This window comes from Mastigoproctus giganteus, chromosome 12 (genome assembly GCF_048544385.1).
Source record: "Mastigoproctus giganteus isolate SK-2022 chromosome 12, ASM4854438v1, whole genome shotgun sequence".
Lineage (NCBI taxonomy): Eukaryota > Metazoa > Arthropoda > Arachnida > Uropygi > Thelyphonidae > Mastigoproctus > Mastigoproctus giganteus.
In genome coordinates, this window is record NC_143586.1 from 130327210 (window position 1) to 130343587 (window position 16378).

A 16378-nucleotide genomic window follows, 5' to 3' on the forward strand; every position below is an offset into this window, starting at 1 on the left:
GTATGTTTTTCTGCTGAATGCATGATGAGACCCTGCTATCGTGCGTATTCGGAGTGTCTGCAGATCTCTCGTTCCATTTTTCCTTGGCAGGAAAGATGGAACGGTTCTGCTAAGGGGCGTGTTACCTTTGCCTTTCTGCCTGGGGTGAAAACTATGAAAGAGATTTCATTTTAGTCTGGTCTAGGAATGTTCCTAACAATGTTAATAACTGGACATGGGTTAAAGAAAAGACTGGTAGAGCTTAATGTAGAAGAAAATCCAATGTGTATTTGTGGGATGGTAGAGGATACAGAGCATATTTTCCAGCAGTGTGTAAGATATGATATACCAAGGAATATGTTAATTAGGCAGATTGGCTCCGACTCATACACGTGGAGTGAGTTGTTTAAGAATAGAGAATGGAATGAAGCTTTTGCTGAGTTCACTAGAGAAGTAAACAGGATTAGGTTAAAAGTTTGTATATATGCAAATAGTGTTTTTATGGAGTTTAGATTTAGTTGGAATTGGAATTTATTGATCTTATAGTTTATAGTTGTATAAAAAGGAAATGATGAAAAAAAAAGTATAAAATGTAAAATACAAAAATATATTGATTAAATTTATTGTTTAGGGTTTTATATTGATTTTGGAGTTTATAGTTGTATAAAAGAAAATGTTGTAAAAAGTATAAAATACAAAAATATATTGATGAATTTTAAATGTTTAGAGTTTTAATTTGGCTGGAACAAGAATCGCAATTTCTAGAAGTTTGCCTTTGAAGTTTAAAGTTTAATTGAGCTCTAGATAGTCGATATCCGCCTCTTCGGGAAAGGGGCGGTAACATATCCTCAATGTTTGATTTGTCACACGGAGGACATGATTAAGGATCAAAAAATTAAAATTAATAGGATAGAGGAATAAAGCACGAATGAGCTTATTGCTCAGGAAGCAAAGGTACAAGTAGGTGTTAGGACAGTGATGATGATGATGTTGTCTGCAGATCTCTCTACTAACTCTCTTGAGTGGATTTAAGTATGGGAACCAGGCTTTATAAGGCTAGGAAGTTTGACAGGAGTGGTTTGTGTCCGTTTAGGTATGATTGGTGGCTCAGATGTTAGCTTGCCATTTTGGCAAGGCAGACTAGGCAGACTTGTTGCAGGTTATTCTGTTTCTGCGAAATGCCTGATTTCGGGTCTCTAAATCACTTGGATGGGAACGGCGATAAACAATGCTTACCCTTAAGAGTTAATCTTCAATTCCGAGTTTGAATATAAAAGCTTTCGGCTTTTATATTCGCGTTTCCATAGAGATGACTGAGGGAACACAAGAAAGTATTAATCGTTGGGACAGGTGTACTTAAGACAAAAGACAGAAGAGAGGGAGGATTTCCCTAGGGAATTTAGTAACGGAAGTTTTGCAACTCGGCCAAGGTTGACGCAACGTCACCTTATGCCTTTAGTGTAATGGGGCGTTTGCTGGATTCATGAAGCGCTTTAGCCTTCATGAATTAATGGAGGAATTACAAGCGTGAGCAGGAATATATAAAATTAGAAATACCTGTTTATCATATCACGAAGATGATACCACATCAGGCTTGAGCAGAAGAAGAGGAATTCACTGGTGGGCGAATCATTATATCAAGTTAAGTATAACTATCTAAAACTAAATTAATATCAGGAGCCTAAACGAACACTGTCTGCAACAAACAACTCGCGCACGCGTACTTATGTATGTAATTAGTTTATTGGTGTGAAAAGGACAAATTGATAGTATTAGACCCAAATAAGCCTAATAACTAAATAAACTGCATACTTTTCGAATTGCTATGTCGAAATTTGCAAGGGTTTTTGCCAGTATCATTGAGGGTTCGGGAGACTGCAAGTTAGGGGAGGGGGAGAAGTGTAATATACTCGTAGACCCGCATTTATTTGGAGATACGGGCCAACATAATGCTTGCACCCACTTCAAGAATTCTTGTTTGTTGCCCCAACAGCCGATGTTGGCAAGGTGTTATGAGGGAAGCATTATTTCAAAGGAGGGGAATGATAAAGCTTGGAATACAAACCTAAATAACTTCAAGGGGTATGTCAGGGTAGTAAGCTATAGAATAATACTTAGTTTTAACTGTGTATTTAGTAATATTATGAGTATTGTCATTAAAATAGGTGAACTCCTCGTTAGTACAACTACTATGAACATAATAGGGCTGACAGAAATGTCGTGCCACCCGTAAATTGGGGATGACGAGTTCCCCTATGGTATGTATAATATATTTAGGAAAGATAGGGAAGATAGTAGGGGTGGTGGTGGGGGTGGCGTGCTTCTTATCAAAAGCGCGCCTGAGTGCGAAATGAGCTTTTGTTGAATCTAAAGTTATATCAACCAGCATAGAATCTGTGTGGTGTGAGTCAGTTGGAAGCAAAGGAACAATGAGAGCCGGAGTAATGCACGGATTAGAAGATTGTGAAGAATATGACGAGAGTCTTTATATGCAGATGGAATCGGCAAGCAAGCAAGCGTGAATGTCTTATTATGGGTGACTTTAATCTACCCCAGATTGATTGGAATAAGTAGGACGGAAACTCACCTTGGGGGAAAATTTTTCTAAATAAACTATATGATTATTATTCGTACCAGAATGGCAGAGAAAATAGAAGGGTGTGAGAATATTCTTTACCTCATCGTTACTTACGAATTAAATGGCATCACAGGGCTTAAAATACAATAACCAGTGATCACGCATTCGTTAGTTGGAAGATGAACAAAGATGTTGCAGTAGTTAAAAGCACGGGTTTTAATTTCAGAAGAGGGGACTTTGACAGTTTAAGGCGCTCTTTGGCATCTATTAATTGGATGGATTGCAGAGTGAGGGCGAATACACTTGAATTATAGAATACCTTTAAAGTAAAGATCACAGAAGCCATGAACGCATATATACCATTAAGAAAATATTGCAGGAGGAGGATGCCGAAATGGATGAATGCGGAGCTGGCTGGTCAATGTTGTTGTTGTTATTTGGTTTTTAGGAGAATTAGCAACTAAGGCCATATTGCTCCGGGGATATGCGGTGGTCATTCCCTGACTTTTCCACATCCTCCGTATTTGGGGTCACGAGCTCGAACCCCGGTTTAATCAAGAAGCGTGTGCCACGTACTGCTGCTCCTGCCCACCTGGCTACGGAGGCGCCCTGGCTGGTCAAATAAATCAGAAAAAGATAGCATGGAACAGTTACAAAGAGAGAGAGATAAAAAGAAATGAAGTCTACAACAGCTACAAGTTGATTTGTAATAGTACCACAGATACCGCTTGAGAGGCCATGGTTGCATATGCTACTGTAGTAGGGTTTATGAGCATCAGCGAATAAGGCCATATTGCTTCGTATATACTGTCTGTAAATTGCGTGTGTTCTGAGGTCGATTTTCTGTTTGCTGGACGAAAAACCCGAGTTTCCGGGGGGGGGGGTAAACATGACCACTCTCGCCTGAGACCGATTAACTCAACCATGTTGTGAAAAATTCCTCCGTCATCGACGGGACTCGAACTTTAGTCCTTTCTTCTTTTCCTGTATGGGGGGTAGCGGCAATTCTACCAAATGTTCTACCACGAGGTCAAGGTTGCATATGAGCAAGCAGTGACTATGAGAGCAAAGAATGGAGACAAGGAAGAAAAAAGCGAATCAGATCGGACCCTTAAGCGCTAAGTGTGGGAAAGTCTGTGGGATGTTGCAGATGAACTGAACAGGTACTTTGCATCTGTCTTTACTAAAGAAATACCCTTCATGATGAGAAGAAGCTATGTCATATGAAATTAGTAATTCGTAAATAACAGATGGCTGTTTATTAGAAAAACTTTCAAGCATAAAAACAAGTATGGCTCCTGGAATTGATTGCATATATACCCAGTAATTGAGGGAGGGCGCCAGGAACTGTATTGAACCATTGAAGTTAATTATGGACTAGGGAGAGATTCCTTTGGATTGGAAAAGTGCCAAGGTATCGCCATTACATAAAAGTGGTTCTAAGAGTGAAGTTGGTAACTACTGATCGGTTAGTCTGATTGGAATAGTGGTAGGGGAAATTTTAGAGGCAATGAATGACAGTGTAATCCAGGTACATTTAGACAGATATGGCATTCCGAATAACACACATGGTTTTGTTTAAGGAAAATCATGTTTAACTAAATTAGTAGGCTGTTTTGACACAGTTACACATGAACTGGGTGTAGGGAACAATTTCGACATAATTTATTTTGATTTTACGAAGCTTTTGACTTGATCCCTCATGAGAAGTTAATGTATAAGCTGAAACATGTGGGATTATTGAAAAAAATTTAAGAATGATTGCTGGGTGGCTGTAGAGCAGAAGGCAGAGGGTTATGATTAATGGATATTCTTTAGATTTGTGTAAAGTCAGAAGTGGGGTCCCCCATGGACCGCTTATTGGACCACTGTTGTTTCTGATTTTCATAAACGACATTGAAGATGAGATAGAAGGTTTGATGTCAAAATTTGCAGACGACGTACAGATTGGTAGAATAGTATCAAGCAGAGCTTCTTCGAGGTGACTTGAACGGGCTGCAAGAATGGTCAGAAAAGTGGTAGCTATGTTTTAATGGAACAAAATGCAAGGTCTTAGACTTGGGAAAAAAGCAACCGAAATTAATTATACACTTGGTGGGGTTTAATTAAAAATAGTAGAGGAAGAAAGGGATCTGGGAGTCACAATACGAGCAGATATGGATCTTTCTGAACAGTGTAAACAGGCAGCTAGGAAACCCCAATTGTCCTATCGATGATTTATCGAACATTATCCTGTAGGAACATGGTCACAATCCCACTGTACATAAGGCGATTGTAAGGCCACATTTGGAATACTGTGTTCGGGTATGGAGACCTCATCTGAAAATATACATTGAACTTCTTGAAATGTCTAAAGATGAGATCACATGGTGAGATAGGCAAAAGGGCGACCATATGAGGAAAGACTTCGTATATCTGGGGTACAGAGCTTGGCAATCAGGCCTCGGAGGTGACTTGATTTAGGTTTACATGCCTCTGAGAGGCGTTAGAAAAATGAATGAAGGTGGTATTTTCACTGTTATAAAGAAACTAGGGGTCATAAATTCAAATTGCAGGGGAAGAGGTTTAGACTAGATTGTAAGAAGTTTTCTTTTAGACAGAGAGTCGTTGATTGCTGGAATAGACTGCCTTCGCAGGTAGTTGAGACCGAAAGTTTGAATAAATTCAAAGCTCAACTGGATAGTTACCTAGCAAATAATTTTTATTTCGTTATCTACTCCTCGGTTTTTTGGGTTTTTTTTTTTCAACTAGCGCAGCAAAAGCCTGTGGCTTCCTCGCACTATATAGCTATTACAATATATTACAATTTATTTTCGGGCCTTTTTGTGTTCAAAAAGAAGTCTATAACTTTATCACAAGAGAGATAAAACTGTATTACAGTAAATAACTTGAGTTACTTAAAATTTCAATAACTAGAATTCTCTTGCCCAGTAATTAGCGAACTGTACTCATTTAATAGTTCAATAATAACTTTATTAAAAAGAAAAGAAATGCACTCAAATTTTAAGAACTCCAGTTATAAAAAAATAAAAAAGTTCAATAACAGTAGTACAGTTTTATCTCTATGATAAAGTTATTGGCTACTCCTAAACTGAAATCCTGGTCAGAGGGCGAATTTCAATCGAGATATTCGAAATGTAGCCAAGACGTTGGGACTGCTGTCATCAATTTTTCTTTTTCATACCACTAAAGTAATTAAATACTTCACGTGATAAAGAGACCTTTATTAAACTTTTTTGTAGTACTCCACGAAATGTCCTTTTCGAATTTAATTTCTCTATATTTTTTTTTCCTATGAATGGTCTATAAATGAAGTGTTTCCTTGATAAACTGTGACTGATACCTTTTTCCTCGGTGGCACGCATTATTGGTAGATGAACACCGCAAATATAACTACTGGAGAGAAGACTGAAAACGTCTCCTTAGAAGAATTTTAAATTATATGGCGGGTTGATTGGTGGGTGTATCAGGTTGTCGATGCATGATTTGTTTAATGTTTGAAATGCAGTAATTGTCCCCATCTATCGTTAGCAATGTGGCCTTCCCACAAGAATGGTCAGTCTATTTTTTATTTGTTTTTGTTCTACTAATGGTCAAGTCGTTGTGGTTGGTTTTTATTTCCGTTTATAATGATATTTCACGCAATTTTGACCTGATTGGTGCCACCAAGGAGGGCCAATAAATATGTATGAATTGGCATTTCTTACAAATTTATATTAGTTGATCTGTTTTATTAATTGGCAATTCTTACAAATTAATTTAGGAATGCATTCCTTCTCAATACCCTTATCTTTGTCCCCCCCCCACTTCATTTTGCTGCTGTAATTATGTACCGTTTTTGCCCTCGTGGGTAACACAATTGGTAGAATCCCCGCACTTCCTACACTAGGTGGGGAAAGGGCAAAGTTCGAATCTCATCGATGACATGAGGAATTTTTATGGGCATTTTTCACAGACAACAGTAGTATGGCTTTTTCTCCGGGAAACTTTTTTCATCCAGAAAAACAGCAAATCGACCACAGAACACAGGTACTTTAATTTAATGTACTATTTATTTTTTATACTTGACTTGCCATGACTGGCATATTCTTACTTTATATATTTACGGGCCAACAACACTAGAACAGAACATGTCATTACATTTACACACCCAACACACTACGTACATAAAAATTGCCGGTTTTGGCGTAAGCTTCACCACAAGATGTGCAATAGCGGCTAATGGGGGGAAACCTTGGGGTCCGCAATATCAAGACATGAACTTTATATATTATAATTATATATATACACTGCATTAGCATTAATATTTGGACACGCCTCTGTGGATAACTGGTTACATCCTACCCATGTGTCAGACGCATGATCGGCGTTCGAGGAGACGGTAGTACGACTGTAAATGCAAGTTAACATTCACCGAATAACATTCATGTGAATAACAAGTTAACCGAGTTAACAGACTTCCAACGCAGTTGATAATAGGGTGTCACATAAGCAATCGGTCTGTACGTGTCATTTCAACTGCACTAAAAATCCCTAAGTCGACAATAGTGATATGATCTACAAATGGAAGCGAACCGGTGCTGAAACCGTTACGAAACGACCAGAAAACCTTCGAAGCTAACAAAACGTGACAGGAGAGCCCTTGCAAAGAATCATCTGCTCGGAACACAGGTCGATGTTGTCGCAGTATGCAAACAGGCCCTAATTAAGACGATTGGGACATACAGCAGCAGTATAATGTACAGGACACTGCATGACATGGGTTACCATGATCATTCTCCGACTAATGTCAGACGTCGTCTTGCTTGATGTAAGGCCAGCCGTTGTCTAAATAAACAGAACTGAACTGGTTGCGCTAAATTGCGCATATATTTCGTCATTTCAATTCTTTAGAGAATGGCGAAAAATATCCGAGGATATTTTCAAAAAAAACTGGAGGAGAGTGTTCTACAGAGACTAGAGACTGCCATAAATGCTTCAACACACTTTATTGGTTTTAATGCAAATTATTATTATTATTATTATTATTATTAGCCATATGGTGCAAGGAAGCCTGAGGCCAAAAAAAATTTTTCTGAATTACCCTGAGAGAGAGAGAGAGGGGAGGAGAACAAGAGTCAGAAGAAGAAAGGAATCACCAAGAAAGAGAAGAAAGATGATATCCACCTCAGGACCCTGGGTGTGCCAAGCCCATACTCACCAGATGTGAGCCCCTGGGGTTATCGTTATTTTTAGATACAAGTGTCTGGTTAATAATGGTGGGACAGTGTATATATATATCGGACACATTTCAGCAGTACACCTTCTTATGAAAGTTCCCATTCTCAGTATTACGGGAGTTTTGTTGTATGGTTGCTGTAACATTATCATTATAAATAAAGTGAATTGAACAGTCCGTTTATTCTGAATTAATAAATCTTAAAATTCGAACAAAATGCATGATGTTCACTTACCACAGGATTTAGATCTTTCAGAAACCCAGATGCGGTAAGTAGCCTGTTATGTCCTAAAAGTAGAGTTCTCAGTTTTGTTATTGGAGCAGTGGTATGAGGCGACATACTCTGTAGATGATTTCCTCTTAGATCAAGGACAAGTAGCTCTCCCATTCCAATAAATGCCTCACCATCAATATAGTCAATTTGGTTGTTCCTCAGAGACAATTCGAGTAATTGAGCAAAGTTCTGGAGCTGTTTATCCACTCTTTGTAATTTGCTGTTGATTAAATGTAAAGCTTTTAACTGTGAAGAAATCCTTTGCATTTCATTTGGAATATGTCGAAGGGTCGAATTGTCAATGGATATTACTGTCAAGTCACACACTCCTCTTTCGGATTGAATACAAAGAACATGATGAAAAAGAAAATCATATGAAGCCAATCTCAGTAACTTCTTCAGTCCTATAGAATATGTAGTGTTCGTATCACTAAGCCTGATCAGTTCAACATCTGAAGTATTGACATTCAAAACAGAATTCAACAAAAGTGAACTATTCTCTTCACAGAGTGGCCTCACAACGTTGGAGTCTAAATTTAAATCGCATATAGCTGAACCGCGTAGCTGAGTGTGCCTTTTTTCAAGCAGAGATGATATCGAGCCAGCCATTGTTATTAACAGCAACTTTATCGTTGTTAACCATAGCATTTTTATAGTAGATGCCATACATAAGCCTCCTTAAAATGGATGTCGTCCTACTATCTTCGTAGTCGCTTTCAGAATCAACGTCTAAGAGCTGATGTAGACTCCAAACCTGAAAATATTTAATTTATATTTAAATATTTAAATTAAATAATATAAATTATTTAAATTAAATAATTTAAGTATAAATATAGTTAATTTATATTTAATCGAATATTAAATATAAATTAAATATTTTATATAAATTAAATATTAGATAAATATAAATTATTAAATATAAATTACCAAATATAAATTAGAAATAGAATATATTAATTATAAAAATCAATATTTGATGGATCCAATGATTTATGCATGAGGGGAGATCATTAATAACCAGAATTTAAGTATATTTTCGAATTTACTGCTTGGGTATAATACAAATTTGCATTCTACAATGAAAAATGTCTTTTCTTCTGTAATGAGATGCTTGAAGAATTCTTTATGGATAATATTTATTCGCCTGGATACGTTTAACAAATTCGACATTATCAGTCTGTTTGACAGTTTCAATAAGAGATGCGAACAACCGCACATCACTTCCCAAGTACATACTCTTAGTCTGCGCTGTTTTTCAACAGCTTCCAAAGAAGCTAAAAGAACGTTATCACCTACTTGCATTTAGCAATCCAAGGTACACACCCACATAGCCGACGATGCAATACACCAGTACTTCTCTCTGCTAGCTCCATTTCTCTATTGACATAAACAAACTTCTGATTACTTAGTCCACCCTCCATACATAACAAGGAACTTGAGCATTTTTCTTCGAAAAATTCGCAGCAAAGTTAAATAAACGAACAGAGCAGGACAAAGAAAAGGTAACTAAAATGTAATAAATAAATAAATAATCTGCACAATATTCAGTAAAAATATTTAAGCAAACTATTACTATTGAAAACGGCATTCTCACCTCTAGTAAACACTGTCCATGTGTTATCTTCCAACAGTTATGGCGAGCAAAGAACACACACCATCAGTGAAATACTCCGTTTTGCAATTCTGTCTACAACTCAGAAAGGATAGTTCATCAGGAAATTACGAAGGGCGGGGGAAAACCGGCAAACAACATTTTGACGGAAGTAAAAATGATAGTATGAAGGACATGAATTTTGAGAACTGTTTCAACTATATTTGTATGTAATAAGAATTTGGTAAACTTATAACTTAGTTGTTTACCCTTCACCTTCAGTTTATCCTTTTAGACCGCCTATCGTGGTTATTTTTCATAAATATAATGAAATTAATAAAGCTTTTAGCAAAATGTAGCTCTAACGTTTTTCGAATCAATTCCAAGATAAATTTCTGCCATTAGAACAAATAAATGAAGTGCTTATTCATTTAGACCATCGTAACAAATGTTCTTCTTTTTTCTTTAATTGTTCGTAACGAAAGTTCTAAAACTTGCTTGAAAAATGACTTTCTCTTAACTTAAGGCCGAGTTATTTATGGCAAGTCGAAACATCCGGCTGCATTTGTTTGCCAATTAAAATGCGAGTCACGTGCTGCGCTTGCGTAGAAAAGTAAGGCGTATGTAGAGGAAAAACTGATAACAAAACGAGAACTGACGAGTAATGTCATAGGGTATTTTACTACAGGTGTCATGCCACAATCGCAGAAACGATGGCAGTTTTCTTCATTGAAATACATGAAAGTCTTGATTTTTTTCCCTCAGGCAAATCTTCATCAGGTATTTTAGAAATAATCATTTATCGAAATGTGCCCGCTCAACTACCATTGGACTAATAGTGTTACCGTTTTTCTGCTATTGTCATTAAGTCCAGCCTTCAATGCAAATATCGTCCTGCAAAAATGGGAATTTTTGCCGGACGATGGATCGCCCATCTGTAATGAATCACTAAAATCCTCTATGAACGAAACTCTCTGCCATGATCCCTCAGTAAACAACAGCATCATTCAGTACGATGACGTTTGTGACCTTAAAATAGGTGCCCGAAGTATGGAAATATCTGAAGTTTATCCAGTTAATTTAGCAAGAAGTCTTGGCTTTGAAACTGACACAGCGTGTCCTGTTAAAATTAAATCTGTAATCGCAATTCAATTTACATACCCTAATGATCCCACAACGGTCTACAACCACGTAAGTGAATTAGTTATCAGTCATACTGACTTAAAGGCAATGGTTTCATTGAATGGATATTTGAAACACACTCTCGAGAACTTAAAGGTTGAAAACTGTGGGATAAGAAAAATAGAATTCGAATTACAAAACTGTACTGAACTGCGTTATCTCTCCCTCAGGAATAATCGTATAAACTTCGTTAATGAAGATGCTTTCCTAGGTCTTGAGAATCTGGATTATTTATATCTAGAAATGAACGAAATACAAAGTATATATCCTAAAACTTTTCATCCGTTGAAGAATCTAGAAGAATTAAGCCTAAAGCATAACTCTCTAACAGACCTTTCTGGAATCTTGTCCACTCTCAACCTACAGGTAGGTGTGCATCGAATTTTATAGTTTTACAATAGTAATTGAGCTTAAAGTGTTTATGTGAAACGAATCATAAACTCACCTTAAACAGCAGTCTAAATATTTTCACGTTACCTTAATTAAGCAGCGATTCCCAACCAATCTTCTAGGAAACGGAATTATGGCCGTTGCCATAATTCTGCCAGGGGATTAGCCAATCAAAGCTGCTGATCTACAACTTCAACACAATAATTTCAGTCCATTTTCTTAGGACAGTGATGCTCTCTAGAGAGCATTTCTCTCATATGTATTTTACATTTAGAGTGCGCTGTCTTCAGTTATGTACCCGTACGTGCGTCCTCCTTTTGAGTTACTGGCTGCGTAATGGGAACATTACGCATTCCCATTACGCAGCCAGTGTCCTTTGAGAGTGCGCAGGAAGTGATGTTTTCTATTATCCTGCTGCAAATGGGAAATTGCTGTTTTAGATTCCGGCATGGTAATTTCTTATATATTGTAGATTGTAAATAAAATTACTTCTCCTTCATCAGAAAACTGTACATGAAAGAATTTAAAAAAATAATTAAATATTTTTATAGAGTAATTCAAACTGGTGCAACGAAAATAACATTAATTAAAATTTATTAATTCTAAACGAATAGTTATAAATAACTATAATGATAATTAATTATAAAAAATGATGATACATGTTGAAAATTACCACTTTCTACTTGAATACATTCATTTAATCTTTTCATCATATTCGATGGCATCTTTTGTAATTTCATTCTGCATATTGGCTTTCAATTCCTCCAACGTATGGAGAATTAATTTTTTATACTTTGCCTTGAAAGACAAAGTGTACAAAATTAAGCTCGCCAAATAATCTGCAACGTTATATCTCTGAATCATGAGGACCACAAATATAAACGCAGATTCAGACTGTCCTGATGACTTCTTCACGAATAAACCAGTATAAATGGGTTTGTGTGTAAGTATAATCTAACAACTACTGTTCAACATGCGGGTGTGTGCAATTTCTTTCATGTTTTGTAAGAATTAAGCACAGTTACAAATATAAGAAGTTAACTCTTTTATTTTGTTATGTGCGAAGTTCGAATCACTCATTTATTGGTTATTTTTTTATTATCTGTTTTAGATGTAAATATTTATACATGTAATTTTTTGGGGCTTATATTTTATTTTGAAATTAAACAGTGATTTGTAAGTTATTAAGAGTTTCTGTGAATCTTATTTGAATAAAACCCAGTCTTTCTTTCTTTCTTTTTCTTTTCGATCTCATCCAGCTTAAATAGATTTAATAAATAGCCGAATAAAAATCAGGTCGGAACTGTGGGCGGGCGAGGCAAGTGGTTTTTCTTCATTTTCCTTAAATCAGACTTTTAAATGAGCTATCTGTATGGGATATAGCATTGTCATGCTAGAACATGGAGAGCTATTTGCATAAAATTGCAAGAGTTTGAGCATCACGGAATCCTATAACTTGTGCAAGATGTCAGTATTGATAGTTTGTGGCATTACGTCCGCTTTCGAATCACGAGACGCAGCCTACATGCTATTACTCCTCCTCCTCTGAATTTCATTGTGAACACAATACACTCTGTAGATGATGTCCCAGGTATATTATCAGATGTAATGAGATCTATTAACCCTATGGAATAGATCTTATTAGATCAGTGGGTCTGTATCCATTGTTTTAGTACAAGGAAGATGGACTATGCACCACTGAAAACGGATGCGCATGACGTTCTTTGGTGTAATGTGGAGCTTGTGAACTGTTGTTGTTGTTGTAGTACAGTTTTCGGAGCGTCAGCGACTAAGGCCATAGTGCTCCATGTATACTCTCTGTAAGTTGCATGTGTTCGGTGGTCGATTTTCTGTTTGATGGACGAAAAACCCGAATTTACCGGGAAAAAAACCATGTTACCCTCGCCTGAGACCAACAAACTCAGCCACGTTGCGAAAAAGACACACAAAAATTCATCACGTCATCGACGGAAATCGAACTCAGGTCTTTTCCACTAGGTGTAGGGAGTCGGCTATTCTACCAACTGTGCTACCGCGAGGGCAACTTGTGAACAGTAGCAGCAGTTGTATCACAGAAACCCATAACGCGCAATTAATTACAACGCTGCGGATACGCATTTACTTATAGTGTAGGTACTAACGGATACTCCTGTGGAAATCTGGAAACGTTATATTTCTAGAGGTCCACTGGAATAATGTTATTTCCGTAATGTAACCTGTAATGTTTCCCAAGAGCGCCACTCGGTTCGCTTTCATCACTTTCTTCAAGGATCGGCGATTCCCACCCAACGACTAATCCTTTTGAAATTCCATAAGCTCCTTGCCATGACCCAGACAGTTTGTTTGTGATATATCTACAACTGCCTGTACACTTTAAAACTCTTCCTTGCATTGCTCAAATCACTTTCTCGCATTTCACTACATTGGGAAAGGTATCTCCCAATGTAGTGAACTACGAGAATTGATTAATGTACGATAGGCTAACAAGACAGCGTGACTAATTTAGAATCTACTTAAAAGATATCCACTTAAAAGTTTTGATGTGTAGTTTGAGGGTTCTAATAAAAACCAGATCACCATTCAGGTTATTATTCTTAGGTGAAATGTGAAAAATTTAAGAAACGAATACTGCTATTATTCATGTAGATTGAGTTTTAATTTAGTTTGATCTCAAAGTAATCCAATATTGGTCTTCCATTTCAGATGCTTACATTGGCAGAAAATAGTTTGACATCACTGGAAGGGGTGTTTGAACACATGACATCGCTAGAAATCTTAAATCTATCTGGAAATCCAATAGAGATAATTGGTCCTACAATATTTGCCAGAACATCCCACATCACCTTTCTAGATTTAAGTAACTGCAAACTTCAGTTTATTGAAAAGGTGATATTCAGCCAAATGAGCAACCTCATTGTCCTATTGCTAAATAAAAACAACTTCACGAAGCCTATATTCAAACTTCCAAAACCGAATTTGTATACACTCCAAGTTCTTGATCTCACAGCGAGTAACCTCGCCTCATTCGAGTCGCCATTTCCCAATCTTCGACAACTCAGCCTTGCCGAAAATAATATAACAAGCATTGAAAGAGGGACATTCGGAATCAGTATTCATCTTGCCAAGCTGAACGTTAGTAACAATCGTATTTCTAGGATACACAAATCAGGTTTTCTCACTAACCCTTTTATTTTAGAGCTTGACTTAAGTTACAACAATATCTGGACATTTAATTCATCAATATGGAATTTGTGCAAATTGCGATGTCTCAATATTTCTCACAACTACCTGGAGCAGATATCATGGTTCGACTTCAGTTGCATGAGCTATCTGGAAACAGTAATATTCTCGAATAACAATCTGAAAATGGTAGATATACTTCAGTTTTACAGCAATCCATTCGTACATACTGTGGATCTCGCAAATAACCGCCTGGATTCCCTTAGTGATGACTCTGATCCATATAATTTTAAGGAGTTGCATCTCGCAGGTAAGGCATCAGTAATACAAGCACAATTGTAAAACTGTATTATTAAATGTAGCATTAACTAATACCACTGCCAATTTCTAACATAAAATTGAAACGAAGGAAATCTCGAAATAAAAATAAATTTTAATATTTCGCCACTTCAAGTGTTTTAAATTTTTTTATAGTTTCGAAATAAATATTAGCTTATTCCTAATTTTTTTTCCTCCACAAACAGGAAACCCTTGGTCATGTGATTGTCGTACTTCATCACTACACACGTTGCTCAGCTTTAATGCGTCCGTAGTGGTTAAGGATACTCCTCTCTGCAACTCTCCGCCCTTTAAGAAAGGCCTGCCTTATCTTTCACAAACCTACGATGACCTAAACTACTGGAGGTGTCCCGGTCCTTGTAAATGCCTCTGCATGCCTTCTTCACAAGAGTATATTCATTTGTCCATAAACTGCAGTCATCTGAATCTAGATACTGTGCCAGAAGCCATAATATCCTACCTCACTAACATCACTGAAACAGAAAACCGCACCTCACTCTCTGGTGTTCAAATTCGAAGGATTGATTTAGAAAATAATAACCTGAAAGTACTAGACAGTAGATTAATTGTTCCTAGTTTATCTGAATTACTACTAGCTAACAATCTTCTGACCTCACTGCCGATTGATCTGATCAATTCCACAACGTTTGAGAGAGTGACGTTGTCTGGAAATCCCTGGGAGTGTAACTGTGAAGCCACACATTTAAAATACTGGATTGTACAAAACATCCAAGCAGTAAGTAAGTTTGAAGAAATATTCTTGTTTTATATTCTTCTGAAAAAATTTGAAGTTGTATGACAAAGGTGTATGGGATGAATTTTACTCTATTTTGACATTCAAAACTTAAGCAAGAAATCAAATTTTAAAAATAAATCTAACATTACTTCTAAATAGGTTTTTTTTCTGTTTCGTGGCAGATTAATATTTGACAAATAAATAAATGTCACACTAGGGCCATCTGGAATATATATTCATCTGCTCAAGTGTATTTATGTTTGTGAATTGCGTGTGTTCTCTGGTCGAGTTGCCTGTTTGATGGAAGAAAAAGTTTCGGGGTTAAAACTCTTGCTGTCTACTCCTGAAACCGACTAAGCCACGGAGTGAAAAAAACCCATAACATTTCCTCGCTTAATTGACGAGATTCAAACCCGGGCCTTTTCCACCAGTGTAAGTAGGACAGCGACGATGCTACTCTGCTACCCACGCAGACAATTAATATTTGACAGCAAGTCAAGCAAGACTTTTATCATTATTATCATCCCCAGGTATTTGCAGGTTCTCTCTGTCATGACTTCGATCTCTTTAGCCGTCTGCAGCTAGTAGTTTCAACCGACTGGTTTTCCCTGATGCAATCAGTGGGTCATTTAGACCGAATTCCAGTCTGATGTCAGCGCTGGACTCTTCGTTGATCCGAAGTAGCCGTTGGAGTTGCTTCTCAGTGGATGCGTAGATCTTGATGTCGTCCATGTAAATCAGATATGAGAGAGAGTACACAGGCTCTCTCCTGTATACTCTCTCTCTCTCTCTCTCTCTCTCTCTCTCTCTCTCTCTCAAGATAGGCCAACTAACCCAGTACCAACGGGGAAATAAGCCGGTACCAACAAGCAGTAAGAAGCTGATCGACAAAGTGAAGAGTACTTTCAAGA

The 16378-nt window shown here is 37.1% G+C and overlaps 2 protein-coding genes across 4 annotated transcripts in view; one reads left to right on the forward strand and one right to left on the reverse strand.

The window, feature by feature from the left end:
* The window catches only part of LOC150077425 (uncharacterized), a 41451-nt gene extending 30017 nt beyond the window's left edge, over window positions 1–11434 (reverse strand). The window contains exons 1-2 of one of the 3 annotated variants that reach the window (XM_090386976.1): window positions 11300–11434; window positions 8011–8803 (exon numbers count right to left, since the gene is read on the reverse strand). In XM_090386976.1, coding sequence (XP_090243102.1) covers window positions 8011–8715 — 705 coding nt within the window. In that variant the 5' untranslated portion in view covers window positions 8716–8803; window positions 11300–11434. Of the gene's footprint in view, window positions 1–8010; window positions 8804–9643; window positions 9703–11267 lie in introns of those variants that run through there. The other 2 variants (XM_090386974.1, XM_090386975.1) reach the window with 2 other exon arrangements.
* LOC150077426 (toll-like receptor 6) overlaps window positions 10306–16378 on the forward strand; it is a 33632-nt gene continuing 27559 nt past the window's right edge. Inside the window, exons 1-3 of the mRNA XM_090385901.1 lie at window positions 10306–11188; window positions 13916–14702; window positions 14917–15467. Coding sequence (XP_090242027.1) covers window positions 10448–11188; window positions 13916–14702; window positions 14917–15467 — 2079 coding nt within the window. The 5' untranslated portion in view covers window positions 10306–10447. The remainder of the gene's footprint in view (window positions 11189–13915; window positions 14703–14916; window positions 15468–16378) is intronic.